Source organism: Sceloporus occidentalis, unplaced genomic scaffold, assembly GCF_023333645.1.
Source record: "Sceloporus occidentalis isolate IW3139 unplaced genomic scaffold, rSceOcc1.0.p SCAF_1, whole genome shotgun sequence".
In the NCBI taxonomy this organism is placed as follows: Eukaryota; Metazoa; Chordata; class Lepidosauria; order Squamata; family Phrynosomatidae; genus Sceloporus; species Sceloporus occidentalis.
In genome coordinates, this window is record NW_028316981.1 from 181,101,341 (window position 1) to 181,129,325 (window position 27,985).

The 27,985-nt window shown below is 46.0% G+C and overlaps 2 protein-coding genes and 1 long non-coding RNA gene across 5 annotated transcripts; 2 read left to right on the forward strand and 1 right to left on the reverse strand.

The window, feature by feature from the left end:
* Positions 1-95: 95 nt before the first annotated feature.
* Positions 96-774, forward strand: LOC149322940 (uncharacterized). 2 transcript variants are annotated; one of them, XR_016272301.1, is made up of 3 exons: positions 96-162; positions 284-405; positions 563-774. It is a non-coding gene; the product is annotated as an uncharacterized LOC149322940 (long non-coding RNA). The 2 variants fall into 2 exon arrangements; XR_016272302.1 differs by having other exon boundaries at positions 101-162; positions 287-405.
* On the reverse strand, positions 746-3,926 carry LOC149322941 (uncharacterized). Its single transcript, XM_089485138.1, has 3 exons — positions 2,862-3,926; positions 1,815-2,009; positions 746-1,457 (listed from the first exon to the last, which is right to left on the reverse strand). The coding sequence occupies exons 1-3, from the start codon at positions 3,355-3,357 to the stop codon at positions 928-930; spliced, it is 1,221 nt and encodes a 406-aa protein (XP_089341264.1). The 5' UTR covers positions 3,358-3,926; the 3' UTR covers positions 746-927.
* Positions 3,898-27,969, forward strand: LOC149322942 (glucose-6-phosphate 1-dehydrogenase). 2 transcript variants are annotated; one of them, XM_089485103.1, is made up of 13 exons: positions 3,898-4,160; positions 6,449-6,603; positions 16,737-16,774; positions 16,881-16,989; positions 17,235-17,452; positions 18,023-18,181; positions 18,478-18,603; positions 19,767-19,860; positions 24,508-24,694; positions 24,847-25,082; positions 25,748-25,824; positions 26,403-26,495; positions 27,379-27,969. In XM_089485103.1, exons 1-13 carry the CDS (start codon positions 4,058-4,060, stop codon positions 27,467-27,469), a joined length of 1,686 nt encoding a protein of 561 aa, XP_089341229.1. In that variant the 5' UTR covers positions 3,898-4,057; the 3' UTR covers positions 27,470-27,969. The 2 variants fall into 2 exon arrangements, with proteins under 2 accessions (XP_089341229.1, XP_089341236.1); XM_089485110.1 differs by lacking the exon at positions 3,898-4,160 and adding an exon at positions 6,139-6,162 and having other exon boundaries at positions 27,379-27,968.
* The last annotated feature ends 16 nt before the right edge of the window (positions 27,970-27,985 follow it).

The following is a 27,985-nucleotide window of genomic DNA, read 5'->3' on the forward strand; positions in this document are numbered from 1 at the left end:
GATATTCTGTTACTAAAAGCCCTGCTGAAGTCTGGCAAAATCAAGCTTGTGTTTTCCATTATTGAGATCCACCTATATTTATTTATTCTGTATAATCCAGCTCCTCCTCATCCAGCCCTGAAGAGAAGGCCCCTGCAGGTGGAGAAGCCAACCCTCCAGAAGGTAGGTCCCCAATGGGAGGGCTAATGGCTGCATGATGCAGCCTCTGTGGTGGTCCTGTGGGTCCCCTTCTCACCACACTGCGGTGACCAGACGCACGATCCAATTCTCCCCTCCTTAATAGCAGGTGAAGTTGGTGGTGACTCCAGGCCCAGCCAATGACTGGTAACTGGTAGACAGAAAGGTGACGTCCCTGTCTCCATGCTGGCCTACCTCCTGGAAGTAGGGACCAGGACCAGGAATGTGGTAAGACTGGCACACCAATGGGCCCGTATGTGCGCGCGCCTCTGTGTACTCAGCGGAGGGACTGCACAGGAGGACCAGGGGACCCTGTCCATGGCATCGAGTGTTCGGGTCCACATCTCTCTGCTAACCACACATTTCCCTTGTTTTCCCCTTACAGATCACAGAATGGAGAAGACGGTGGAAGGTCAGATGTACCAACTCTAAAATACTGTACACACCCTTCTGGAGCACTTTGGCCCCCATCAGCCCTGAGACCCTACTTGCACCTACCCTCTCCCCAAACACTCCAACCCCCACCCCCTTTGCCCAAAACATGTAAATACTTGGAAAATAGGTCTTAATACAATGTTTTTATTTTTCTTAAAATGACATCCTCTTTGTATATATGCATGGGCAGTGGGCCATAGTAGCAAAGGAGGCCAGGGAGGCAGGTATGGTGAGGGTAGTCAGGGATAGGCTAGTGTGTGGCGGGGGAAGGTGCTGGCAAGGATGCTGGTGGTGGCTCTGGGTGTGACAGCCATGTCACTGGGGATGGGTACTGGGTCGTCTGCCTCTTCTAGCTGTCCTCCCCTGTCGGGAACCTGGCCTTCTCACTTGGTGGTGGGAAGGGGGCTCTTCCTCAGCCAGTGCACTCAGGAGGCTGGCAGATTCCTCAAGGGGGGAATCCTGGGTGTACACCTCCATAGTGTCCTCCTCCTCCTCGTCTTCAGGGGTGTCCCTTCTCCCTGTCCCCTGGCCTACAGCTCCCTCTCTGTCACCCTGGACTGGCCTCATGACTTCCACAAGGGTGGCCAGCAGAGCGGTCTGGGCCTCCAGGGTGGCACTGAGGCGTTCCTGCTGCTGGAGGGATCTCTCGACCACCATCCTGTGGCGCTCCCCCTCCCGCTCCAGATGTGCAAGGAGTTTCCTCATGTTTTCTGAGTTTTGTTCCATGAGGCGATCAATGGCACTAGCAGCCGCCATTGCTGCTGGCCCACGCACCCTCCTTCTTTGGAACTCAGTCAGGTGGGCCACCGGGTGCTGTCTGGCTATATGGCTTGGTCCTTCTTGGTCTGTAGGACATAGAACAGGGCACTGGTTAACCACGAAAAATACTCCAGGGTCTGGGGGGAGGGTTAACTGCAAGGGAGGGTTGGTTAGGGGGCCTGGGTCCATGCAGCCGGCACTCATGCAAGGACACACGCAACCATGCACCCCCACGAACACTACCCCTGGAGGCCCCGGAGCATAGCAGGACGTAATGGCAGTGTGATGTTAGTAGCAGAATGTGCACATCAATCCCCTTACAGGCCACTATTACAAGCATCCATGCATACATGCAACATGGTGCATTTGTTGTCATTTTCAGGGAACGGGTGTACCATGCATGGCCACTGCTGCATGCCACAGCAGCTCAGATTTGCCCTCACCTGGCCTCTCTTCGTCCTGGCTGTCATCGCTGGCTGCCGTGGCGGCCTGCTGGAGAGGTGAGCGGTCCCGGTGGTTAATGGACCTGGAGGATGCGGAGGTCCGCTCTCCACAATGGAATGATGGCATGGAGGAGGTGTCCAAAGCTCTCTGACTGGCGGACGTCTCATCCGAGTCCGGGAGGTCTTCCTGTTCACCTGTGCAATGAGGAATGCAGTTCATGGCTGCCCCATGCCCACCCTAGAGCCATGATCCTCCTGCTCATTGATGTAGTTCGCCCCAAACGTCCCTCCTATGCCTGCCAGTTTTAAAATTGTAAAATTTAAACTGGCTTATTTTACGTTTATCTATTTTAAATATTTAATGAATTTAAATTGGAATTTGATGCCTGTGTTTTAGTTAACGGAAGAGGGATGGAATTTTAATTTGTATACGTTAAGTATTGTTAAGGAATTTTATGTAAATCGTTTATGTATTTGTTTATGTAATTTTGTAAACCGCCTTGATCCTTTGCAAAGGCGGTACAGTATATACACTCCTCCATCCATATTTGTGGCTTTGATTATTCAGGGATTTGATTAATATGTTCTCTCTAGGAATATCTAGGTCCTCCAATGTGCAACTCTTATGGTCAACTTTAATTAAAAGTTGCACTGAAAGACCAAGAGATTCCTAGAGTCTGCTCTTCCTTTACGTGAGGTATCCATTCCGGACCCCCCCCCCCACGTAAAGAGAGTTCCGCCTATTTCCAAGCCCCATTGAAATGAATGGGTCTCGTGCATGTGGCGGTGTGAGTGCACCACAGGCACGCATGCCATTACCCCTTATGGGGCGTGCCGTCCCTTTTCCCAGTGCAAATTTCAGCGTATGTACTAGGCATTTGTAGCTCCTCCAGCACAGTTCTAGGGTCAGTGTCTGTCGGACGTTGACCACAGAGTTGCACTGGAAGACCTATAGATTTCTAGAGAGGTGTCCTCTCAGGTAAAAACATAGTGTTTTTGTTATTTGTGGCCCTCCCACCCCTTCCCTGGGGCCCTGGTACGTGTTACCTGGAGCGGTCTCCAAAATCTCCTGGGATCCTCCGGCCTCGAGGGAGTCCTCCCCGCCTTCGTTTTTGACTTCCTGGCCAACTAGGACCCGGGTGATTTCGTAGCTGGTGTCCACTGCGCTGGGTCTGGAATCGGGAGAAAGGAAGGCGTGGAGCTCCTTGAAAAAGGGCATGGTGGGAGCGCCCCGTCCCGCGCGTGATTGGTACTGCTCCCTCGCCTTCTGGTAGTCCCCCTTGAGGGTTTTGCACTTCCTGCGGCACTCCTCCGCCGTGCGCTGGTGGCCCTTGGCCCGCATGGCTTCCGCCACCTCGTTGTAGGTCTCTATGTTGCGGTGGAACTGCTTCAGCTTTTCCAGCACGATTGGTTGGCCCCATAGGGCAATAAGGTCCGCCGTCTCTGCGTAGGTCCAGGACACCCCTCTTCCTCTTTTCGGCTGGCTCGCGGGCAACTCGGCCATCGTGGTCCCCGATCCAGGCGGCAGGCCCTGGCCGTGCATCAGGACGACGGTGCGCACGTGCGGAGGGACGCCTAGGGCGAAGGCGCCGGGACGGGCGTGCGGGTCCAGCTTGGAAGCGGAACGGGGAACTCCCCACCACTGGGATATCCAGCAGATATACTATAGCTATATTAGACCTAACTTTGGTCTTTTCACTACAACTCCCAGGATTCCCGTCTGTTAGCCAGGATGGCTGAGGATTCTGGGAGTTGACGTCCAGAACTCAAAGGAACCACTGCACTAGAAAGAGCGTCCTTTACTCCTGTATTTCCGTGCAATATCAGGCTCAGGATGGAGCTCTCCCTTGGGGCTGCTCTGGCGTCGGGGCGTTTACACTCAGAGCCCAAGGCCTTTGTAGGATTACTCCGGATTCTGCTTAGGCCGCACTTTCCTGCTTAGCGCGGCCTCAGCGCAGCTTCCGGCCGCTTCGGGGGCGTGCGTCAAATCGAAGCCACGCCCCCTTGAAAGCGACCGGAAGCCGCTTTATCCAACTTCTGTGTTTGTGTGTGTGTTCCATGCCCCAGAGGAGGCAGCGTGAGGGAACCGGCTGCGCATTATCTCTGGCCTCTTCCTATTGGTCCTCGGCCCCGCTGAGCCGAATGGGTCGGCGCCTCCCATTGGGCGTGGCCTGGAGCCGGTGGGGGCAGCTGTCACTACTAGCTCCAAGAAGAGGCCGGCAGCAAGGCAGGAGGGGCGGGGAATGGGGAGCCGCGCCAGTGTGAGCGGAGAGCGCCTCGGGGAGCAGCAGCAGGCGCAGGAAGAAGGGCGGCGGCAGCAGCAGCAGCAGCAGCAGCAGGGGGAAGGTAACGGCAGGGAAGGGAAGGGGGCTGGAGGAGGGGAAGGAGAAAGAGGGGCTGGCGGTCAAGGGATGAGTGTGGGGAGGCCAGGTGGGGATGAAGAATGGGGGCTTGAGGTTGAGAGGTGGGTTGTGGGGGGCATTTGGGGGCTAGGGCCTGAGGAAGGTCCCTGGGGGTCAGGGAGGTGGGGGGCATGTGGGCATGAAGAGAGGGGCTGGGGGCCAAGCAGGGTCCCTGAGTGTAAAGAGGTGAGTTGTGGGGGGACATGTGGGGATGAGGAGAGGGGCTGGGGATGATGAAGAGTTCCTGGGTGTAAAGAGGTGTGAATGTATGTCTGGGGAGAACAAAAAAGGGCTAGGGGCTGAGAGATGAGTGTGTATGGGGACATGTGGGGATGAAAAGAGGGGCTGGGGCTTGAGGAGGGTCTCTGAGCGTAAAGAGGTGACTATGGGGGGGGAGGACACGTGGGGATGAAAAAGAGGGGCTGGGGGTCAAGGAGGGTCCCTGAGTATAATGGGGTGAGTGTGGGGAGGTCATCTGGGTATGAAAAATGGGGGCTTGAGGTTGAGAGGTGGGTTGTGGGGGGACATTTGGGGATGAAGAGAGGGGCTGGGGATTGAGGAGAGTTCCTGGATGCAAAGGGATGTGGGGATGAAGAGAGGGGCTGAGGCTTGAGGAGAGTTCATGGGTATAAAGAGGTGGGGAGGATGTGGGAATGAAAAGAGGGGTTGGGGGTCGAGGAGGGTCCCTGGGTGTAAACAGGTGAGTTGTGGGGGACATGTGGGGATGAAAAAGAGGGGCTGGGGGTTGAGAAATGTGTGGGGGAGCTTGTGGGGATGGGGGTCAAAGAGGGTCTCTGAGTATAAAGAGGTAAATTGTGGGGATGAAGAGAGGGGCTGGGGGTCAAGGAGGGTCTCTGCCTGTAAACAGGTGAGTTGTGAGGGATGTGTAGGGATGAAAAAGGGCTGGGGCTTGAGGAAGGTCCCTGGGTGTAGAGGGGTGAATTGTGGGGGGACACATGGGGGTGAACAAGAGGGGCTGGAGGTCGAGGAGGGTCCCTGAGTGTAAAGAAGTGAGTATGAAGTATGTGGGGATGAATAAGAAGGGCTGGGGGTTGAGAAGTGTCCCTGGGTATGGGGTGTCTGGGAGAAGGAGCCAGAGGTGAAGGGGGTGCTTGAAGGTGCACAGTGGAGGAAGAGCTGTATGTCTATGGGATGGGAGAGTGCTGGCTGCAAGGGGGCCTAGGTTGAGGTGGGAGAGTAAGAAGGTTACCCAGATATATGCTCCCCTGTTTTGTTTCTGGGAACCATGCACACACTCCTCTACATGTGCCAGCCTGCACTAACTCTCTCATGGGGCAGGAGCTGGAGAATGAGGAACAATGGCATTCAGTGGAGCTGGGTGAGGAAAGGGAGAATAAACAGAGGATGGAACAGGGTCAGAAGGAGGTTGTGGGGAGGGATCAAACAGGTGCACAAAGGGAGTGAGGTTCAGGAGCAACTAGATCTACGGAAGGAGGAGTTAGACCGCTCCCATCCTCCCTGGTTCCACGTTCTGGAATGAACCCTTGCCATGCACCAGCTGTGTGAACAGCTCTTTGCTGCTTCTGTCTGCTGGTCTGCTGCAGCTTGGGAGCACCTGCCCAGGTGCTCTGTTTGACTTTCTAGCCTATGCAATTCTGAAAACATCCCCTTGAAATGTATCATTTCAATATGCTGATACTGCATGGTAGTATCAACTGGTAGATACTGGTAGGCAGAATGTGGAAAAGTTAACTTTCTTTCAGACCACAGTTCCCAGAATACCATGCTGGCTGGGGATTTTGGAATATGTAGTCCAGAAAATTAATTTTTGGTGTCTTCGTCAGCATCTGCTCAAAATCTTTTTTTAGTGCTTTCTTTTTTTCTTCTTTCATCCCCTCTTTTTTACTTGTCACTTTTTAGAGTTTGTGGGCTGTCCTTTAAAAAGAGATTGTTTGCGTAAGGTGCTCCAAAAGCCCCGTTTTAAGGTAAAAATGCTATTAATAAAATATTAGTGAATAAAATAAACACTTGCATGCTTCCTCCTGTCAGAACCACTTGGCACAAGCTAAGTTAAATTAACTTGCAGCAAGTTGAAACTTATGCCTTGGAGACCAATTGAGCATTGTTAACCTATCTGACACCCATCTATCTCTATTTGTGTCCTGGAAGGAGAGTTGCTCACCTAGGCAGCACCTTCAGGTTGGAGCAGGGAGGAAAGACAAGGCAAGAAGGTAGGAGGAGCCTTACCTGTCCAGCCCATTTTCTCCTCAGGAAACAACAAAGCTGCCAACATGAGTCGGATCCCTCGACAACCGCAGGAGGAGCTTACCCAAGCAGACATCTGTGGGATGCTTCGAGAAGAGCTGTGCCAAGGGAATGACTTCCTCAAGTCAGATACCCACATCTTCATCATCTTGGGGGCTTCGGTGAGTTTTCTTTCTTTTGAGACAAGCTGGGCATCATGAAGAATGTATACCACCCTGAGACCATAGGCATCTTGGTCTTTTAAGGCAAGTTGTAAGAGTTGTGTGGCCCTGTAGTTGTTTGTGGACTGTAACACCTGTTAGCCCTAAGCAACATTGCCAGATGTGAGGCATACTGAGAATTTCAGTTCAACAATATCTGGAGACCTAAACAATTTCTACCACTGTTTTAGGTATTTGGGTATTTTGAACTGATATGTTATAAATTATCTGGAGAAAAATTTCTCAAAGTAGCAAACCACAGAAGGGGAATCTGGGTGAGAAAGTGGCTGTATAATCAGCTATTAAAACTGCAAGTCTTTCTAAAGGAAAGGTTAGGTGGTGGTGATATGAAGGAAAGAGGAGCTCCCTTTCAGTTCAACATATGCACTGCAGAGAATTGGTTCCCAGATCTTCTCATGAGTGGTATTAATGTTAATTTCTTATTAGGTCTGAGATTATTTTCTGTTTGAGACGCTCATGAGATTTTTGTGCTCAGTGCATATGGAGATTTTATTCTGTCAACGGAATAATAAAAGCAATAACTATAAAAAGGAATAGACAGAGAAAAATAACCTGTGAGACTTTTGACATGAAAGAGTTGCCAGAGAATGTAACTTGTATTTTGATTCACTAGTATTCACTACTGTGTTTGAAGTTTTTGAGTCACTATAAGTTGGTACGAGAGCATCTATTTCTTCTCCACCTTTCCTTTTTTCCCCTCTCCTTTTCAAACATTCATCTTGATGAAAAAAAATTGAATGACCTGGAGGACTTCACCTGCATTTTCAAATACAAATTGGATCATTTGAAAGAATGAATGTCACACACTGTATAATTGTTAGCTCTAGAAATGGTTATAGATTCCCTCTAGTTTTTCCCCTCTAGATGTGAGAAGCTTGGTGAACTCTTTGAGGCAGAATTGTATGGGTCATGTGGCTACTGTCAAAAATGGCATATCTGTAACAAGTTTTCTCCCTAAAATGTAGGATCACTTACCATGTGCTGTTATGACTTTAGGCATTTCTCTGTAAGCAGCACCCAACTATATAGGAGGAACAGAAGTATGTGATCTTCTATGTTACATAGGAGGGAAAATTTAACATAGAGGATGTATTCACATATGACTGTAATGCATAGTTTTTGTTAGCCATGATTTATCACAAAGTGCATTAGGGATGACCAAACAAATAATGGTGTCTTCTCCATTTCTGGCTTCTGTTGTTTTTGCCAGCTTTTGTGGTGGGCAACTGAAGAAGCAAGTCAGGCAAGCCATAATTGTAGGTTCAGGTGTTACAACAAGTTGTGGTTTAAACAACAGAGTACATAACCCACTAACAAGCCATAGGTTCAGGATATGGTTTAAATTCAGGTCATGGTTTATGGCTGATTAACAGACTGTTGTTACTAGAGCTGGGTTGCAAAACTCAATAAAACAGATTGCAATGAATTACAGTTGCCTTTCTGTTTTTGTGGGGGATCTGTTCCAAACCTCCCCCCGGGCGAAAATTGAAATTCGCCTATATTCAAGCTTCATTAGCTTGAATGGTGATGCACACCCCATTTTGTTCCCCTCCATTTGCCACCCACAAACAGGCAAGTCCATGAAAACAGAGGAGCAGCTGTACATTATGGCATTACTGTAAAGAAACAGGGCCTGTAGATCCAGAGAATTATCTTTTACGTTTTATTCCTTTACAGAGCTCTTTCCTGTCACTGCACTGTCTCTGTTGATCTCTCTTCTGTCTTCTTCTTCTACCCTTTTTGTCACTGTGGTACCCAGGGTAGATGGATATGGCATCTTCCTGTTCAGAGCTGGGTTACACAGTGATACAGGATTTGTGACTGGTGACAGGATGCTGGTGTGGCCTAAATACCAGAAACAGGTTGAACAGCTATGCTGCCCTGAAGCAAACCATGACTTGTCTTCCTGCCCCTTGTGCAAGTGTCTCCTTGAGGTCAGATGCGGTTGGGTAACCCAGCTGCATGCTTAGTGCACAGTGCGTAATCACCCTCTCTTTTGGTCCAAGGGTGGGGGTGTTTCTGAGCATGCTTGAGGGGGTAGGTAGCTAATCCTGACATATCTTCTTGGGTTTAGTAATGTGTCAGTAATCTGGGGCCAGTAAAGATCAGCCTAAAGGAGCTTGGTTCCCTGGGTGGATTTGTTTATCAGTCTGTCTCCTTGTAATTGCAAAGGGTTATCTGCTGATAGTGTAAGGATTTTTCCCCCTAGTGGAGAGCAATTTCTATAAAAATACAACCTACTATCCTTACAAAACCAAGCACCTGAGAATGTGCCCTTGATTTATTCCCTGTATTGCATATTTGTGTACTCTGGTTTGGATTCATATGCAGAGCTACATGTATTTTTTTAATATGAGACACAGTGAAGAAATTCAATAGATACCATCATATTGTGGGCTATCAGAATAAGGTTCACTGGTGTTCCAGTGATAACACTATAAAATATTACTCTTAAAAGCTTTATCTATCTTTTTATTGCATCCTGTGGAGGCAATCAAGGGAGATGTAGACTATCTTTAATTTAAAAATAGAGATACTGAGACTTAGAGGAGTATTTATGTATACTGTAGAATAGTGTTCCCAACCCCCTTACACTTTGGCGAATTGTACATGGCTGCTAAGAAAATCTGTGGTATGTTTTTGAGTGGTGCTTCCTCCAGTTTCTTCTTCTGTAGTGCTGTAGCCTTCAACTGGTTGGGCCACTCGCCGAGAGGCTCCAGTTCACCACAAGAATAGAGAACAAGCATCTCACTGTATGCAGGGGGGCAGGGAGGAGGCAACACAGCTTCAGCAAAAGCAGAAACACTAACATTTGCTGAATCACTGGAGAGGAAGGTGTGGTGTTCAGCTAAGGTGAGATGGGGAAGGCACCAGCCCTCCCCTGTTTCTTCTTCAGCAGATGAATATACTTCCATATACTGTACTTCATAACTTATGAATTGTAGCTCATTAGAGCAGGCAGTTGTTCTGGGGGAAAGCAGGGGCTATTTCTTCAAAGATACCTTCACACTCCCTTTGTGCAATGGTTGGTGGTAGTGGTCCCATCCTTTACTCTCAGATGCATCAGCTATCTGCAGGGGTTGGTGTAAGCTCAAGTATCCAGCCTGTTTGGTTTGAAAGCATATAAACAGCGAAATTAGAAGCATCAAGGCTGGTAAAACCTGACTTTCCAGATCAGGGGTAGGCAATCTTTTTGAGCTGGGGGCCGGGTTGCTGTCCCTCAGACAAAAAATTAAATATATAAATAAACCAGGACAAATGTAGGACAAAATTTTCAAATGGAAGACACTTTTTTTAAAAAAATGGAGGACACGCGAAAATTTTTTGCTGATTTTTAAAAAAATGTTAATATAAATTCATGTTTCTGAGGCTTCTATAGACAATTGCCCCCCAAAGGCCTCGGCGGCAATCAGCAGCAGGACCGGGCTGGGGCCGGTCCCAAGGCCTCGCCGGGCCGCATCTGGCCTGCGGGCCGCAGGTTGCCTACCCCGTTCCAGATCCTTGATCTTTTCTAGTTGGTCTAGTGCCTTAGAAGCAACTGACTAACTGCTTCAAAGCACTGAGTGCCTAAATGTCATGGACTAACAGGATTTGGGAGAATTTGCTGTAATTGTACCTAACAGCAAGTGCAGCACAAACTCTGCAACCTGTTTAAAAACTGTAAACAATACCTTTTAAATGATGTATTTCCTGATTTTGAGGCCTACTCTGCTGGTTGTCATTCCTATCAAGGAACCTGCCCTACTTATGTCTACCATGAACCATTCCGATGAGAGGACTGACACTATCAAATACTTCACACAGGCACACGCTTATGCATACCCAAAAGATCCCTGTGTATAGAAAGTCCATGTGTAAAGAAGAAGGCTAAGATACCCTTCTCCCTGGTTTGCAAGTTTTCTATATCATTACCGTATATACTTAACATTCAAAACCTGGAATGATTACTATAAGTGATTTTTATCCTTTCTTTACGGTGGGAGAATGACTTTACACTGGGATTGCAGATTTGACAGCTAACTTTTTGTGAGCTGTCTTGGGTCCAGGTTAAGAGAAAGGTGGCATATAAATAAGATAAAATAAAATAAACTTGTTTTCAGTAGGACTGCAGTCAGTTTAATGAAGGTTTAGTTGCTTAGGCATCTTTCTTTTAATCAGGTAAAAATGAACTGTACGTAATACCCAGAACTCAATATGGCTAGATACAGGGTACCTACAACTTAACCTGTCAGTCGAAACACCCATTATTAAGAAGTTATCTTTAACATTGGCCTTTTGTGTTCTCATATCATATCTTATGGTAACATGAAAATAACAAATAAACAACAAGCACCCTGTTCACAGCATAACTAATTAAAATTGGCCACTTCCCCTTAATTAGCAATTAAACCGATTAAAGCTTGCAGCCCTGGTATCCAGCTGCTGAACTCTAGAGCCTCCTCTCACTAAGGAGCCATGGAAAGCAGGCTAAGCTGTTGGTGGCTCTCCAGGAGGTTCTTAGTGAAGGAATTAGATCCCTTGACCTGTGTAGGCAGCGACTACACCTAGAAACTGAGTTATACACATACCCCAACCAGCTGCAAACCTTATGTGCCCTGGCTGTTTCACACCTTTTTCACCCAGGTCATTGCTGATTTCTCAGTGTTTACATTAGATAAAGAGCTTCCAGCCCTGGATGAATATAGACAAAGCTGGAGGTTACTACAGATCAGTCTACATCTAGTTGAGGTTGGTGAAAGAAAAAAAAAAGCCTTGTAAATCTGGGATGCGTGGGGATCAGGGAAAGCCTTGGGTGTAGATGTTTCAGAATCCATAGGCAGTCAAAAGGGGACAGGCTGCAGGCACAAAAGATGGGCTAAGAATCTATACTTCTGCACCCACATTTGCATTGCTATCAATAATGGGGTAGATAACTTTGCCTCATTAGGAGGGAACAGTGTGCTCACATGGCAAGGTTTGGGACTTTGTGGGTGGGAGGGAGAAGTAAAAGCAATCTCTCCCCGGAGTCAAAGTGTAATCAAATACATAGCATGGGAGAGATTGGCACTAGTAGCATGTGCAGACTATTGTAATGTTGGGAAGAGATCTACTTTCCCAATATGACCAATCCTTTCAGTGCAACAATAGGAGGTGGTTTGGCTCTTTTTGTTGTCCCATGTACCCAATGCTGAAGATATAATAGAGAGAAAGCAGTGGACCTTGCCTTTTACTATGGGGCCTTATATAACCAAGTAAGGATTGATGAATGCCAGGGATTCAGATCCCACCTGTGAGAACAGAAAATGTAGGTAGGATGTTTCAGTACATCATTGTGTGCTCCCTACCTTGACTGATTTGGCTTTACCTACATGTGTCTGTATATGTTTTGTACTACTGCATGTAAAAATAAGCAGCCAGAAATGCTGGTTTTAGTAACTTTAGGTAGGGGAAATCATCAATAGGTAAGGGAACTTATTCCTTTTACCTAAACCAAGGCTCTTTGTGAAGATAGGGTGTTGTGTACAAGACACAACTCCTCTTTGCACAGTAATACCAGGGAGGGCAAGAGTAATTCAAACCCCTTCTTACATAAAGATTAGGGCGGAGTTGGGCTTGGTTGAATAGAGAGGGATTAATCTATTGCAGGTGCAAAGTTGACATAACTTAATCAAGCAAATAGGGAGTTGCCTTTGGGGCAAGGTTGATCTTGTCCTGCATCAGAGTGATGTGGCATTTTTAGCAGCACTCTGAAGGGTAGATGAAGAACTAATGCATGTGTAGTGCAATAGAACATTTCAAACAGTTGGTCTTACTGTGGAGAGGTTACCATTGTGCTCCAGGCAGCAAAATATGTTGGGCTGGCACTGCTTTCTGTGCTGCAGATGCCAGTTTTAGTTATTACTGGTAGAGTTTTTGTAGTGACAATGATGGCCTGAAGGCTTACATCAAACTATTGTTTGGTGGAAATGAAGCCTGGAAACTTCCCTGCCGGTGTTTAAGATGTGGAACATGGGATTTATTGAAAGAATGAGTGAGCTTCTGAGCATGTGAATAGTGGTGCCCTTCACCACTAAATAAACATATTTGGATTAGGATGAAGATTTCCACATGGGATCCCCAGAGAACTCTTGGAAATTCCCAACATATGGGAGACAGATCTGTTTGGCATTTTCTTGCTTGTGCAGTGAAAACATTCTGATGCTTGCAGTTGCAGTTCACCATCTGAAGGGACACACAACCTCACTCTTGAAATAAAGTGATGTTAATTCTTTGTGCATCCATCAAGGTGCTCCATTAGAATTTTCCACAATCCCATTTCCATTAAATTCACAGATGGGAAAGATTTTTCCTGATCCTTCTTCCATGGCAAATTGTATTAGCCATTTACACAAGGGAAAGAGTTGTTTACGCTCTTCTGTTATGGTTTCACTTCTGCTTCTCCCAATTCATGGTTCAAGCTGGTAGACTTGTATTTGGTGCTTTCTTTCCTACTAATATTGTCATTCATCCAATTATGTGAATCTTCTTTTTTTTTCTTATCTGTAAGCATTCACATTAAGAATCCAGGTGTTCCAAATATCCATCTGCCAGTATTTTTCAGATTTCTGCTACAGAATTCAATAACTCCTATTGGGATACTTCAGGTGTTGGAATAATGTAGAAATTCTGGCAGCTTTAAAAATGTTACTAGCAGTTCTTCATGACACATGCTTTGCTGGATGTTGTATCCCTGTGTTCTGCTCTGCTGTGTTGGACAGAACTGCTTCTTGCCCATATCAGCTTTGGATAAATATTAAAAAGGATGATATATAAATTCCATAAATAAACAAATCTTGGTATTTGAATGCTTTAAAATGCCATAGTTTATTTATGGCATTTCTATACTAGACCTCATGATAATTACAAGGCTCCTTGGAGGATCAGCATAATTGTATATCTTCTTGCAGTAACCAAGCACAGTTTGAGTGCAGACATAATACAGAATATGCATTCACATCATGTGAACATGCTCATTATGGAACTCTGTGGGAAACTGATTACAGAGATATGTATTAGCTGCACAGTTTTTTGCCTAATAACAACTCTCCACATTTTCAGAGCCCATTAATGACTAAGCAGCTTTAGTATACAGCGTGTGCGTGCGCACACACACACACACACCATCACCTGTACTCTACAGGTTTTTAGTGGAAAATACGCATGTCTGATGCAAGCAGCCTATTCTGACAATAGAGTGAAGATTCAGCATGGCAGAGGAGAGAAAGAGGTTAACAGCAAATGAAATATGAGCTGTTGCAGGCACACAAACTTGGGCTTTGTTGTATTGGGGTTGAGGTTGAAGGGCTTAAGCAAAAAGCTTTGTAGAAAAAAGGTTTTTTAAAAGAGGGATATGAATAGGGTTGCCATAACTGAGGACCTCCAAACCAGGACAAATGTAGGACAAGGTTTGAAAATGTAGGACTTTTTTTTTTAATTTCCTGATTAGGAAATTAAAAAAAAAAAGGTGCTACATTTTTAAACCTTGTCCTCCTCCCGGCTTGGGAGGAAGCCTAGGCCGGCTCCCAGGCCGGGAAGGAGGCGGTGGCTGCTCCTCATCGCGGAGATTGCCGCGGTGGGAAGCGGCCTCCTCCCTGGCCTCGCGGAGGCCTTGGAGGACCCCGCGGCCGGAGCTCCAACCGCAGAGCCACCTCCAAGGCCTCGCTGGGGCCCGGGAGGGAGCGTCTCCGCGGCTGGAGCTCCAACCGCGGAGAGCCCTCCCAGGCCTCAGCAAGGCCTTGGAGCCGCCGCTGGGGCTGAGGTGGCCGCGGGGGGCGGGGCCGTCCTGGTTTGGGCGCCAAATCGGACCGGGACCGGGATGGCACCGCCCAAACCGGGATTGTCCCGCCCCTGGCGGGATATGGCAACCCTAGATATGAAAGAAATGATATGTGGGGCACTCTGTAACCAGGATGACTATATGTCATAAGTGCACAGGAGGACATGGCACTGCAAAATGTAGGCCATTCAAGGGAAATGTAAGACATGACCAAGTAAGAGCTAAAACACTAATCTAAATGTGAATTCGTGCTTCTTAGTTATGTTCAAAAGGAGCACATTTTTGAAATTCCTCTTGGACAGAAGGAAGAAATGTTAGACATGTCCTAGAAAGGGAGGCCATCTGGTCATTACCAGGAATGCAGGAGTGTGTTTGTTGTACAGAACTGAAGTTATGTTTTTGGATGGCAGTCCTTAGAATCCCCCAGCCAATTTTGCTGTTAATTTTTTAAAAGGGGGGAGAGGCCTGCAGAGTTCCCCATCACTAGCCCAAGTGGTCAAAACCCAGCGATCTGTATTTCTTTGTGTGGCCTATTCTTCTCTTTCTCTCTCTGCTTCCCTTGTCTTTGGGTGGCTGTTGTGAGGACTATCTCACTCTACAAACTTCTCTGTGGCCTCATAGCCCCAGTCAGCCCTGTTGCAAGTGGTCCTCACGCCACCACCTTGTTGCTTCAGTCCATTCTGTTGTTTAGCAACCAGACAGCTGACTCACTGATAACTCCCACTTGTTCGATGGATGGCGTGAGGAGCTGGGCTGTGGGCCCACAGGTGTGGGTGGGTGCCAGCTGTGCTAAGCTAGCATGACTGGGCATGTTTTCCCTTGGGCCTTGCACCAATGGCAATGGAGTTTGCCACCCAGGACAAAGGACAAAAGCAAGGGCTGGAGCCTTTCAGGCAGCATGGCACTGCTGGCCAAAGGGAAGGGCTATGCAGAAGGAAGGAAGGAGTGGTGCAATAGATTGTGGGCCCCAGGAGCCAATGCTTTTCTTCCTTAGTTGCTTAAACAAAATAGCTGAACTGAGCTGAGACTTTAGGTGTGAGTGAGCCTCTTGCATTTCACACATGCCCCCACATTCTGGCTGCACAAAGTATTACCAGATCTTCCGGGAAGATATGTGGGGTGGTGGTGGTCGGGAGTAAATGGACCTCTGTGGAAGGAAAGCTGTGTGTGAACAGGAGGGCAAAGCTGGATTTCTCCTTGTACTTTGTTCTATTACACTCACTCCCAGGGCTTCCTATTTGGAAGCAGGTGGCCTATGGAAGGTTGCAGTTTGCCAAGCCCTCCCTCCAGTCCATCTGCCTTGGTCCAGGCCTCGGAGGTAGCGAGGAACTGCTGGACCTCATCACCTTTCCCTCCACCACTCCCTTCTCCTTTTGTGTCATGTCTTTTTAGATTGTAAGCCCGAGGGCAGGGACCCGTCTTATTAAAAAGATTGTATGTACAGTGCTGTGTAAATTTACAGCGCTTCATAAATAAAGGTTAATAATAATAATAATAAATACAGTGTCAAGATTGCCCATCCCATTCCCTGGATTTGGGAAGGCGTGGAACCTGCATCCCTGGCCCTCTTGTTGGAATGGAGATAGATGTATGTCCACAAAGAATTAAATGACGTGCTAGCGGTTAATCCCAGTCTCCTTGTTTGTTTGTTTGTTTGTTTCAAGGATTTGTATCCTGCCTTTCTCCCACAATGGGATTAATAAATGCAATTTGTTTCATAAAAGATCAAGTAGACAGAGCATATTGTAAAGAACTTTCTGGCCTTATAGCACACTTTTTAGTGTGAATATTAAGACAAATGGTGTTCAGTTCAGCAAGTATTGCAGAATGTCATGCCTTGCCACTGTTTCAGTTGATTGCCATTGGTATGCTAACAGAAATGAATCTACTGCCTTCAGTGTGCATCCATAATCATATACTTTAGTTAGACCACTTAATAACTGTGGGTCCCTCTGAAAACAGAAATATTATTATTATTTACTTATGTCCTGCCTTTCTCCCAATATAGGGACCCAAGGTAGAAGTACTTCCCTTTCTCTCCTCTTTCCCCATCTTTCTTTCTCCCCGCTCCACTGCAAGCATTTTGGGATTTAAGACCATGTCTGAAGGAAAGGCTTGTTCTTTGGAGATAGGGACAGACATTAGAGGCTTTTTTGCTCTGGGCCTCCTGATTTCTAGCCCTATGAATGTTCACAGTTCAGTCTTTGTATTTTAGCACATTGTCTTCCATTTGTTTAAGCACTGACAGATGGTCCCCTTTTTTGTCATGTATTTGCAGGGTGACCTCGCCAAGAAGAAGATCTATCCCACTATCTGGTAAGTTTTGTTTGCTGCCCCTCAAGGCTTCCTCTCCCCACTTCCCTCCCCACTTCTCTCCCTCTCTCCTGTTCTTGCTTGAAGACCATTATGATCTCCTGTGCAGGTGGCTATATCGTGATGGTTTGCTTCCTGATGACACTTATGTGGTAGGATATGCCCGATCCCCACTGACAGTTGCTGATATCCGCAAACAGAGCCAGCCATACCTCAAGGTGAGTGCTGCCATCTGTTACCTCAGACCACCTCAGGACTTTGCTTGTGGTTCTGAGTTTGTTGTTTTGCCAGTATGGGAGTGACAGCGGATAAGCTGATCCTCTCTTCCTTTCTCATGGGGACAGATAGTTCCTTTCTTTAGTGACCATGGAAGGGGAAGAGGGGCACAGCTGTGAAGGATAGCAAGGAGAGGGAGCCACTCTTTTTGCAAGATAACAAAGCTTTTTATGTCATTTCATTCCAGGCCACCCCCGAAGAAGAGCAGAAACTAAATGATTTCTTTGCCCGCAACTCCTATGTGTCAGGAAAGTATGATGACAAGGCCTCATTTGAACGGCTCAATGCTCACTTGAATGCCCTTCATAATGGGGAAAAGGCAAACCGTCTCTTCTACTTGGCCCTGCCTCCCAGTGTCTATGAGCATGTCACTGCTAACATCCGGCACACCTGCATGAGCGCCATGTAAGATTTAGAGCCTGGCAAATGAATTTCAGGGAAAGAGGGAGGTGTGTGGTAGTAGGGCCAGTGGAGTGGAGTGGAGTGGAATGTGCTTGCTTTTTCATAAGAATGCAGAGAGCTCTGGGCACCACTTAAAACCAGGGCTGTTGCACTCATTGTACAAACATAGATGGTGCTGTCTGGCACAGAAAGCAGCCTCATGATGATCTCCTTATTTTTTTTTAATAAGGATTTAGAGCATATGGATGTTTTGCTATTATGGCTGAAAATATATTGGCAGTGCTTGATGATTTTTGGAGTGTGGCAAAGATGCTTATATAGTGATGGTGGTATAGGATTTCAGTGGTTTGCAGACTACCTCAAGGCTTTGCTGGAGCTACCAAAAACCATCATAAAATTTATACAGTACTTACAGAAATATGCTAGGTTTGCCTCTCTTTTCAGGCAGGAGTGTGTGTTAAGCAGGGTATGCATAGCATTAATTAGGTGAGGGCTCTGGGGCGTCCTTTGGCTGTATATCCACTACCCTATGTGAGCCTGACCTTTCTTTCTCTCGGCCCTCCCCACCACCAGTGGCTGGAATCGTGTCATCGTGGAGAAGCCTTTTGGCAAAGACTTGGAGAGTTCCAACAAGCTATCAAATCACATCTCAGCACTTTTTAGGGAAGACCAGATCTACCGCATTGACCACTACCTGGGCAAGGAGATGGTGCAGAACCTGATGGTGCTCAGGTAAAGTAGGGATTTGGGGTGTGGCATGAGGGATTTGTGCTGGTGAGCCCATGTAGGACTCAGACCTTAGGGACCAAGAAAGAAACCATATGCACTCAAGCGTGGCCCCTTTTGTTTATTCCCTAGCCGATCTGTTAAAGCTTCGTTCTTCCCATGTGCGTCAGAAGCACCAATTGCCCTGTGCCAAAAACCTTCCTTTTAACTTGATGTGGGGCAAGCTGTGGTTTCAATGAAAGGATTGTTGAATGGAGCACTTCTATCCCCTGAGGCAAGCCATCTTCTATTTGCTTTTGCAGGTTTGGGAACCGGATTTTCGGCCCTATCTGGAACCGTGACAATGTGGCCTGTGTCATCCTGACCTTCAAAGAGCCATTTGGCACAGAGGGCCGGGGTGGCTATTTTGATGAGTTTGGCATCATCCGGTGAGAAGAGTGAATGTGCTTCTTTGCCTGATGTAGTTGGGATGTGTGTGGCAACCATTGGGGCAATATAGTGAACAACAGACATGATATTCAAATGCTGTAGAAATTTGATTCATTTAACAGCAGAAAACAGGTGGTAGACCTGTGTCTAAGACATGCTTATAGGATTGTAGATTTTGGGAACAAGATATCTGAATGTGTTCCCATGTGAGGAAAGTGTCTTGCATGTGAGGGAAGAAATGTTCTGGTCTAGTCTTCTCCCTAATATGCTAGTTTTCCTCCCACATCCATCAGTGTTCACCTAAAAATCTTCAGCATCTTACTTTTTTTTAAAGAAAAAATGGTTGTTTTAAAATATATTGTTGTTGTTGTTGTTCTATTTGTATCCCATTTTTCTCTCAGAATTGGGACCCAAATGGCTTACAGTCTAAAAACACAGTACAATTAAAGACTTACAGAAGTGACAATTAAAATGGAATTAAACTATTGCAATATTAAAATAGTTCATTTGTTTAAAATAGAATACTATTAAAAAGATAGAAGTATTTAAAACCATGCATATTAAAAGAATACATCACCCCTAGGGTCACCACCAAGAAGGCCCTCTCTTGTGTCTCAGCCAGCTGTGTTTGTGATAGTGGTGGTACTGAGAGAAGGGCCTGTCTTCCATGCCTGTCGTGGGGCATATTTTGCAGAAGACAATGTGTCTATAAAACATCTACTTGTTGCCCCAGGCCCCACATTATTTTGTGAGCCTTGCACTTACCAAAATCTGCAGTTCAGCTCTGAAATCCCCAAAAAGCTAAATTCTGTCAAATCCCACATTCTAGGCATGTTCTGTACTCTGACACACAGCCCTGCCATGTAGCCTCATGCCCATTAGGAGGCAGCCACAGGTCATTCTCTAGGCTGTTGTGCCAGAACCTCTATCTCCTTCCAGATTCCCAATGCCCTGCACCATTCATGCTGGCCAAACACTTCATTTGTTACACAGGCAAGAAAAGACAGCATGACAAGTTGGGGTGCTGCTACCCAAGATGAATACATAAGACATATAAGGAAGGAAGTGGCAGGAGGGCTATGGGACAGAGAGTGGGGCTGTTGTGACCAATAATTTGAATATTATTGTCGCCAGTGTTGATAACCTTCTGTAACCTTTGCAGGGATGTAATGCAGAATCACCTTCTCCAGATGCTTTGCTTGGTAGCCATGGAGAAACCAGCCTCTACCAACTCCGATGATGTGCGTGATGAAAAGGTAGGGGAAAGACTGTGTTAAAGCACAGAGTGTCTGATAGAGAGCTAGTATCTGATCTCCACTCTTCTGATTGAATGCCCTTGTGCAAGTTAGTATTTTTTGTTGCTACGCTGTCAAATTGGAGTGGATGATCTACTGTTGAGAAACAGTGTTATTCACTGCTGGGAAGACTCAACAGTGTATCTCTTTAGGTTAAAAACTGAAGAGAGATTGGCCACAAGCACTAAACAGATATCTGGTGCACCATAATGATGTAAGCTCTTTTCTATCAAGAGTAGACCTATTCTTTCTTAACTGGCACTGTTACAAGTGTCTCAAGATAAATAAATTTTCTCTTTAATAGGGTATGGAATTTGTGGCTTTCCAGATGTTGTCCAATACCTATCAGAATAATAATAATAATAATAATAATAATAATAATAATAATAATAATTTATTTATTTATTTATAGCCCACCCAATCACAATGAATCCAGGCGGGTTACAACAATAAAAATAAAGAGAATAAAATAAAATACAAAAAATAAACAAAATACAATAAAATTAAAGAGAGCGAAGTGAGTACATTCACAGTTAGGCCTGATGGAAATCGGGCTTCTCTTTTTCATTCCCTCCCAGGTCTGATGATGACGTCATGGAGGGAGGGCTCTTCTTCTTGAGGCAAGGATTTTATTTTAATTAATTTTAATTTAATTCTTCTCATTAAATTTAAGAGAAGAATTGGTGGACAGAGTGACGTAAGTCACAGTAAATGGGGAGTGGAACTAGGTAGGGAAGGCCTGCCGGAAGAGATCCGTCTTAAGAGCCTTTTTAAAGGCTGTAAGAGTAGAAATGTCACGGATCTCCTTCGGCAGGTCATTCCATAGCTTCGGAGCTGCGATGGAAAAGGCCCTCTGGGTGACTGAAATTAGCCTAGATTTTATTGGCTGAAGTAGATTCTTCCCCGAGGACCTTAGAGTGCGGGACGGACAGTATGGAAGTAGGCGGTCTCTTAAGTATTCTGGACCCAAGCCATGTAGGGCTTTGAAGGTAATCACCAACACCTTGTACCTTGCCCGGAAACTAATTGGCAGCCAGTGAAGGGATTTCAAAACCGGTGTTATGTGATCGGTACGACGAGTACCTGTAATTAACCTGGCTGACATATTTTGTACAAGTTGAAGTTTCTGAACTTGGCACAAGGGTAGCCCCATGTAGAGCGCATTACAGAAGTCCAATCGAGAGGTGACCAGCGCATGTACAACTGTTTCAAGGTCTCCCTGCTCCAGGATCGGGCGCAGTGGCGTATTAGCCGAAGCTGATAACAAGTGCTCCTGACTGTCGCATCTACCTGAGCTGTCAGGTGAAGCGACGAGTCAAGGAGCACCCCTAAGCTGCGGACAGAGTCTTTCAGGGGAAGTGTGACCCCATCCAGAACTGGCTGACATAATTCCATACCTGGGCTTGGGTTTCCTATAACGAGTACCTCCATCTTACCTGGATTCAGCTTGAGTCGGTTTTCCCTCATCCAGTCCATTACTGCCCCAAGACAGGCATTCAGAGGAGAGATGCCATCCATAGTCACTGCATCAGTTTGAGACATAGAGAAATATATTTGGGTGTCATCAGCATACTGATAACATCCTGCCCCATGTCTCCGGATGATTTTTCTCAGCGGCTTCATGTAAATGTTAAACAGCATAGGAGACAATATTGCGCCCTGGGGTACACCAAATTTTATCTCTCTCTTAGAAGAGCAACTGTCTCCTAGCGCCACCATCTGGAATCTGCCTGAGAGGTAGGACCGGAACCACTGTAGAACAGTGCCTCCGATACCTAACTCTCTCAGGCGTTCCAGAAGGATACCATGGTCGATGGTATCAAAGGCCACTGAGAGGTCTAAGAGCACCAGCAGGGTCATGCTTCCTCTGTCGATGCCTAGACGGATATCATCGACTAAGGCGACCAAGGCCGTCTCAACTCCGTATCCCGCCCTGAATCCGGTTTGAAATGGGTCCAGATAATCAGCTTCATCCAAGACTGCCTGTAGTTGATTGGCGACCGCCCTCTCGATCACCTTGCTCAAGAATGGCAACAATGAGACTGGCCTATAGTTATTTCTATCCAGAGGGTCCAGGGAGGGCTTTTTTAAGAGTGGTCTGACCACTGCCTCCTTAAGACAAGAAGGCAGGGTACCCTCCCTGAAGGATGCATTGATTATATTTTTCAGCATCAGCTTGACTATATCAGCTCCCTGGACAGCCAGCCAGGATGGGCAAGGGTCAAGAGGGCAAGTCGTTTTTTTCTGACTACTAAGGAGCTTGTCCATGTCCTCAGTACTTACCGACTCAAATTGATCCAGTCTAACAGTAATGGCGGAGGCGTTGGATGCCTCTCTCATTGCTTCTGACTTAAAGTTAGCATCCAAATCAGCTCTTATCCGAGAGATTTTATCTGTGAAATAATCATTAAAAGCATTACAGTAAGCTTCTCTAGTCGTTGTCCAACCTGCTTCATTTGTTTAAGCTCTTCAGTGTACCAAGGGTTACGGTTTTTAGTGGGCTGGAAAGGACGCTTCGGAGCGATCATGTCTATAGCTCTGGTGATGTTGTTATTCCATAAATTAACCAGAACTTCAACAGAGTCACTGGCACTGCCAACCATAGAACCCCCTAGGGTTTCTTGGAACCTAATGAGTTCCATCAGCCTTCGAGGGCAGACCATTCTAATTGGTCCTCCACCCCTAGAGGGAGGAATAGTAGTCTCCAGACCAACCTTAACCAGGAAATGATCCGTCCATGATAATGCGGAGATACTAGTTATTTCTGCCCACGGATATGCCTGTTTGGTACAGAAGACCACATCAAGAGTATGACCTGCAGAATGCGTGGGCTCAGAGACTATCTGGGAGAGGCCCATGTTTGTCATGAAACCCATGAACTCCCGAGCTGCACCAGTAAGATTAGTCAAATCACCCTTGAGAGCAGGGGTAGGCAATCTTTTTGAGCCGGGGGCCGGGTTGCTGTCCCTCAGACAACTGGGGGGCTGAAGCCAAAAAATAAATAATTAAATAATTTTTTAAAAAATTAAATATATAAATAAACCAGGACAAATGTAGGACAAAATTTTCAAATGGAAGACACTTTTTTTAAAAAAATGGAGGACACACGAAAAAATTTGCTGATTTTTTAAAAAATGTTAATATAAATGCATGGTTTCTGAGGCTTCTATAGACAATTGCCCCCCAAAGGCCCCGGCGGCAATCGGCGGCAGGACTGGGCTGGGGCCGGTCCCAAGGCCTCGCCAGGCCACATCCGGCCCGCGGGCCGCAGGTTGCCTACCCCTGCTTGAGAGGGATGTTGAGGTCACCCAGGACTAACAGCCTAGGCGATTCCAACATCAGCTCTGAGACTAGTTGTGTCAGCTCAGCTAGGGAGGCTGTTACGTTAGGGGGTGGGCGATAGACCAACAGAATCCCCAAACTCTCCCTCGTCTTCAAGTGAAGGTAAATGCATTCAATGTGGTTTAATGCACAGATAGGTATCCTGGTTAAAGTGAGATTGTTTTTATGGATTATGGCTACGCCTCCCCCCTGCCCGCTTCCCCTTATCTGCTCATTGACGGAGTACCCGGCCGGAAGGGCCTGAGCCCAGGTTACAGAGCTATCTGCTCCTAGCCAGGTCTCTGTGATACATGCCAGGTCAGTGTTGTGATCTATCAGTAAGTCATAGATGATACGGGACTTATTCTTCACTGACCTGGCATTACATAAGAACAGGGAAAGGTTTGGCGAATGGTTAGGCATGCTCTCCAGATCTTTTGGGGTAGCAGGGCGAATCGAAGGCGGAATAGATATCAGACATCTATCACGTCTTCTTCTGTAATGACCTTTTGCCCTGCTAATGCCATATCTTCCATTGCCCTGCACAACTTGAATTGCTGCTCCGTTGAAGACATCTAATCCCTCCCCTGAAACATACATTGATGGATATATATCTTGGTTGACCTCAAGACCCTCCATCTAACCAGTGTCTCGTAGTCCCCTAAATAGAGTCGATCTATTGTGACTCTTTAAGTAATGACAAAAACTGGGGACAGAGTTCAGTGGTCTTGAGACTAGGCAAGTATAGCCCATGGGCAGAGATTATAGGAGCTGTAATCCAACATCTGAATCACAGAATCCTAAGAGTTTGAAAAGACCACAAGGTTCTAGCACAACAGCCTTGAGAATGACCAGTAGTTGCTTCCTAGTGAGTGTGAGGTTGCAAAGCAGCACTGTGTATGAGAGTGCAGAATGGAGGGTTATGAGTTCCTTATCCCTGTCATTGTCACTTTCAGGGGATTGTTTACTCTGTAAATGCACAGTCATGTGTAACAGACACACATGTGACTAGAATTCTAAAGCAGCTGAAAAGCATTCATGTGGGTCACATGTATAGTACATGCCATTTCCTTCAATCATTGTTTCCATTTAAGAGTTGTGAAGGAGCTCTAAGTTGCCCAGAAGGAAATTCCTTTGGATGAGACAGCAGCTCTCAGCTCTCATTCCTTAGTCTGAATCAATAATGGAACAGCCCCTCTTCCTCTCCAACCCTACCCCTTGTCATCCCTTCAATTCACTTCTGCTACTATGTGAAGATGTCAGACTGTGTCCCTCTTTTTCTACCAGGTGAAGGTTCTAAAGTGCATCTCTGAGGTGCAGACTGAGAATGTGGTGCTTGGACAGTATGCTGGGAATCCTTCTGGCCAAGGGGAGGCTCAGAAGGGCTATCTAGATGATCCCACTGTCCCAGCTGGCTCTGCCACCCCTACCTTTGCTGCTGCAGTACTCTATGTAGACAATGAAAGGTGGGATGGTGAGTATGACAAGACTGGTGTAGTTGGGGAGAGGTAGGGATGTGAACACTCTAATGGGGTGCCAGACCTGCTTTGGCTAAGGAAGCGCACAGAGATCCTATTATTATTATTATTATTTGTGACTATGCATTTTTCACCATCTTCATCTTAGGAGTGCCATTTATTTTGCGCTGTGGGAAGGCACTGAATGAGCGCAAGGCAGAGGTGCGTCTTCAGTTCCGGGAGGTGCCAGGTGACATTTTCCAGCGCCAGTGCAAACGCAATGAGCTGGTGATTCGGGTACAGCCCAATGAAGCTGTCTACACTAAGATGATGACCAAGAAACCAGGGATGTTCTTCAACCCAGAAGAATCTGAACTGGACCTCACCTATGGAAATCGTTATAAGGTACCTTCACTAAGTGTGTTTTAGATAGCAAGCAAACTTGTAATTCTGAGCTAAAGTTACACTCCAGATTCTCTTGCAGAATTTTTCATTATTTGGAGTAGCACTGTAGCAACATATGAATTAAGAGGATGGAATTAGTAGTAGCATGGGGTAAATGGACAAAGGATTATTACCATAAAAGATTTCAGTGGAAGCTCAAGATGTACCATTATTTTGCTCCACCCTTTTGCTCTCTGAAAAGTGAAACTAATGTTGGCACAGGCACTGAGGGCTAGAAACTTAGGACACATTCACAAATGCCTGGCCATCACTTGACTGACATTCCCTTGCTGATTTCAAACCTGAATGTAGGAATGGAATCATTTAAAAGTATTGTTTGAAATCAAATAAAATGTATGCCTGTAGGCATACATTTATGCCCGTTTGGTTTGAGGTGGCTTTTTTACATTTGCAGGCCCTCATTTAGCATTCTCACAACAAGGTGATAGCTTTGCCTACATGATCAGTACCTGAGGTGTTCAGACTTCTATTCTGCTGAAAAACCATCCTGTGCTACTGTCAGATTTTTTTATTTCCAGTGGCAGTTGCAAGAACAGAGGGTCTCATTCTCCATCTCACATGCTTTCCAGGACACTCAACCTCTCATTCCTGTTTCTTTTCAACAGGGTGTAAAGCTTCCTGATGCTTATGAGCGTCTTATCTTGGATGTTTTCTGTGGAAGCCAGATGCATTTTGTACGCAGGTGTGTAGCAAGATCTTTTCAAAGGTTCTCAGAATTAAGATCAGGCAGAAAAAAGGGAGATTTTTGTGTGAAAGAACAGCGAGTGAATGACTGACTGACAGATGTCTTTCCCAAGGTATTATCAAACCTGGCAGGGGTCTTGGAACTGCAGTCCACTTGTGTCAACACTTTAGTCATTAAAATGCAAGGAGGATAAAATGGGAAGAGAATTAGAGAACCATCAGTTTGGACTATACAATCCCTTTCTGATACAAATGTGGAAATTCAAAAGAAGCAGTTACCTATCCCAAAACTCTTGACAGTGTGTACTGTTAATTCTTTTCTTTAATTCTTTGTGTCATCTAGCACATCTTTGTTCATGGTTTTTTTTCTTTATTCCTTTACATAAAATTTCCATCTCTCTTAAAGCATTATGATTAAAGTCCTCTAGTGTGCTAAACATTTGAATGAGTCCTGGAAATAGAATGATTGGTCAGTCGGTGGCTGGATGGTGATTGGTATACAGTCTTTCCTTTCTTAGTTGAAACCTTTCTAATTGCTGCTTTGGATCAGACTTAACAGTGTACTCCTCTCCTCAGTGATGAGCTGCGTGAGGCCTGGCGTATTTTCACTCCACTGCTCCACAAGATTGAGGCAGAGAAACCCAAACCAATTTCTTATCGCTATGGCAGGTAAGGCTGTAACAGATTTGGGTGGGGAACAGTTTAAACTATCCAGATGTGGAAATGTAGTAGTACGTCCTTTCAAATCAGGTGTATAACAGACATACCGACCATTTATCAATGAGTAACATAAGAGCCATTTCCATCTTGATTCCTGCCATCTTAATCATTTCCAGCTTTCCCAAACTAGGGAGAAATAACTGGGGAGAATTAAATAAATAAAAATAAAATAGTAGAGCAATGCCCTTTTCAAGAGTGACCTTTCTGATGGCCTTGAGCCTGATTCTTCCATAAAATGACTCTTGGACATGCGTATGGCCTTGCTTGCCAAACAAAGTGAAAAAGATGATTTGACAACATTTTATATTAGTGTATATTTGTAGCTCCCTACCAGAAATAGTGGAGAATTTAAGAAAGGCCTGGGAGCAAAGCTGTCCCAAATGTAGAGACAAGCTAGGCAACAAAATTTAGGGATGTCAGTGGTGTCTTACTCTGCCAACCTAATATTGTGGTAAATGTTATGCTGAACGGACTGCTGAATTAATCCACTTTTTTGAAATGTGCTTTTACATAGTAGGTGTGCTAATCTATTGTAATGCTGCTCAGGAGTCGGTAGGGGGAGTATTCACACCAGATTAACCATTACACTTCACAATCGTTTCAGTGATTTTAAAAAGAAAAAGTGAGAAAACAGCATGTTGGTGAACTTCTTGATAATTTAATGTGTTATTACTGTGCTTCTTGGCCTACAGTAAGGATGAAGCCTAAGGTTGCAATAAGTTCTGGCAGAAAAAAACCAAACCAGCTGCTTGATCCGGCCAGTGTGTTTCTATGAGACATGCTTATGCTCATGCTTTTCAGAACAGTAACAGGGAGGCCTTTTATTTTCTAGCCGTGGCCCTGCAGAGGCAGATGAACTGATGAAGAAGGTCGGATTCCAGTATGAAGGCACCTACCGCTGGGTCAACCCTCACAAGCTGTGAAGGTGGATGGTGGGCGGTCTTGCTTGAAGTGGTGGCACTTCCTCTACGCTTCTCTACTCCTCTCCGCAGAAGCCAAGTTGGCCCTGCCATATGATGGCCTGTCCTGCAGACTGCATCTGAAAAGTGGCTCCCTACTCCTAGGAGCACCTGCTGGGTGTGTAGGCGTCAAGTGCACTCCTCAATATTGTCTGGGCTTCTTTGGCAGTGGTGAAGGCTGGCTATTCGCCATCTCCTTTGCCCTCATTATGGACCTTGTACACAGCAGGTGCCTCTGTTGCCCATCTTCTCCAATAGCACTGGCGGCAGATGGACAATATGTCCCATTCCAACCTCTGCTTCTCTATGGAGAGGCCTGTCAGGATGGAGAGAGGCTGAAGAGGGTTTCCTCTCAGCTCCCACCACTTTCCCCAGCTGCACTGTTGCTCTGTCAATTGCACTAGCTCTGCTGTTGCTGCATTACTTGTTACATTCCTGTTCTGTTTGTTCTGCTTCTCAGTTTTGTATAAGATACAAAAT

Excerpts from the sequence above, each read along its gene's own strand:
- LOC149322941 (XM_089485138.1), bottom strand. The coding sequence starts at position 3,357 with ATGCACGGCCAGGGCCTGCCGCCTGGATCGGGGACCACGATGGCCGAG. Across the intron at positions 2,010-2,861 it reads GATTTTGGAGACCGCTCCAG|GTGAACAGGAAGACCTCCCG; the intron begins GTAACACGTACC and ends CTCATTGCACAG. Across the intron at positions 1,458-1,814 it reads CCAGGACGAAGAGAGGCCAG|ACCAAGAAGGACCAAGCCAT; the intron begins GTGAGGGCAAAT and ends TATGTCCTACAG.
- LOC149322942 (XM_089485103.1), top strand. The coding sequence starts at position 4,058 with ATGGGGAGCCGCGCCAGTGTGAGCGGAGAGCGCCTCGGGGAGCAGCAG. Across the intron at positions 4,161-6,448 it reads GCAGCAGCAGCAGGGGGAAG|GAAACAACAAAGCTGCCAAC; the intron begins GTAACGGCAGGG and ends TTTTCTCCTCAG. Across the intron at positions 16,990-17,234 it reads AGAGCCAGCCATACCTCAAG|GCCACCCCCGAAGAAGAGCA; the intron begins GTGAGTGCTGCC and ends ATTTCATTCCAG.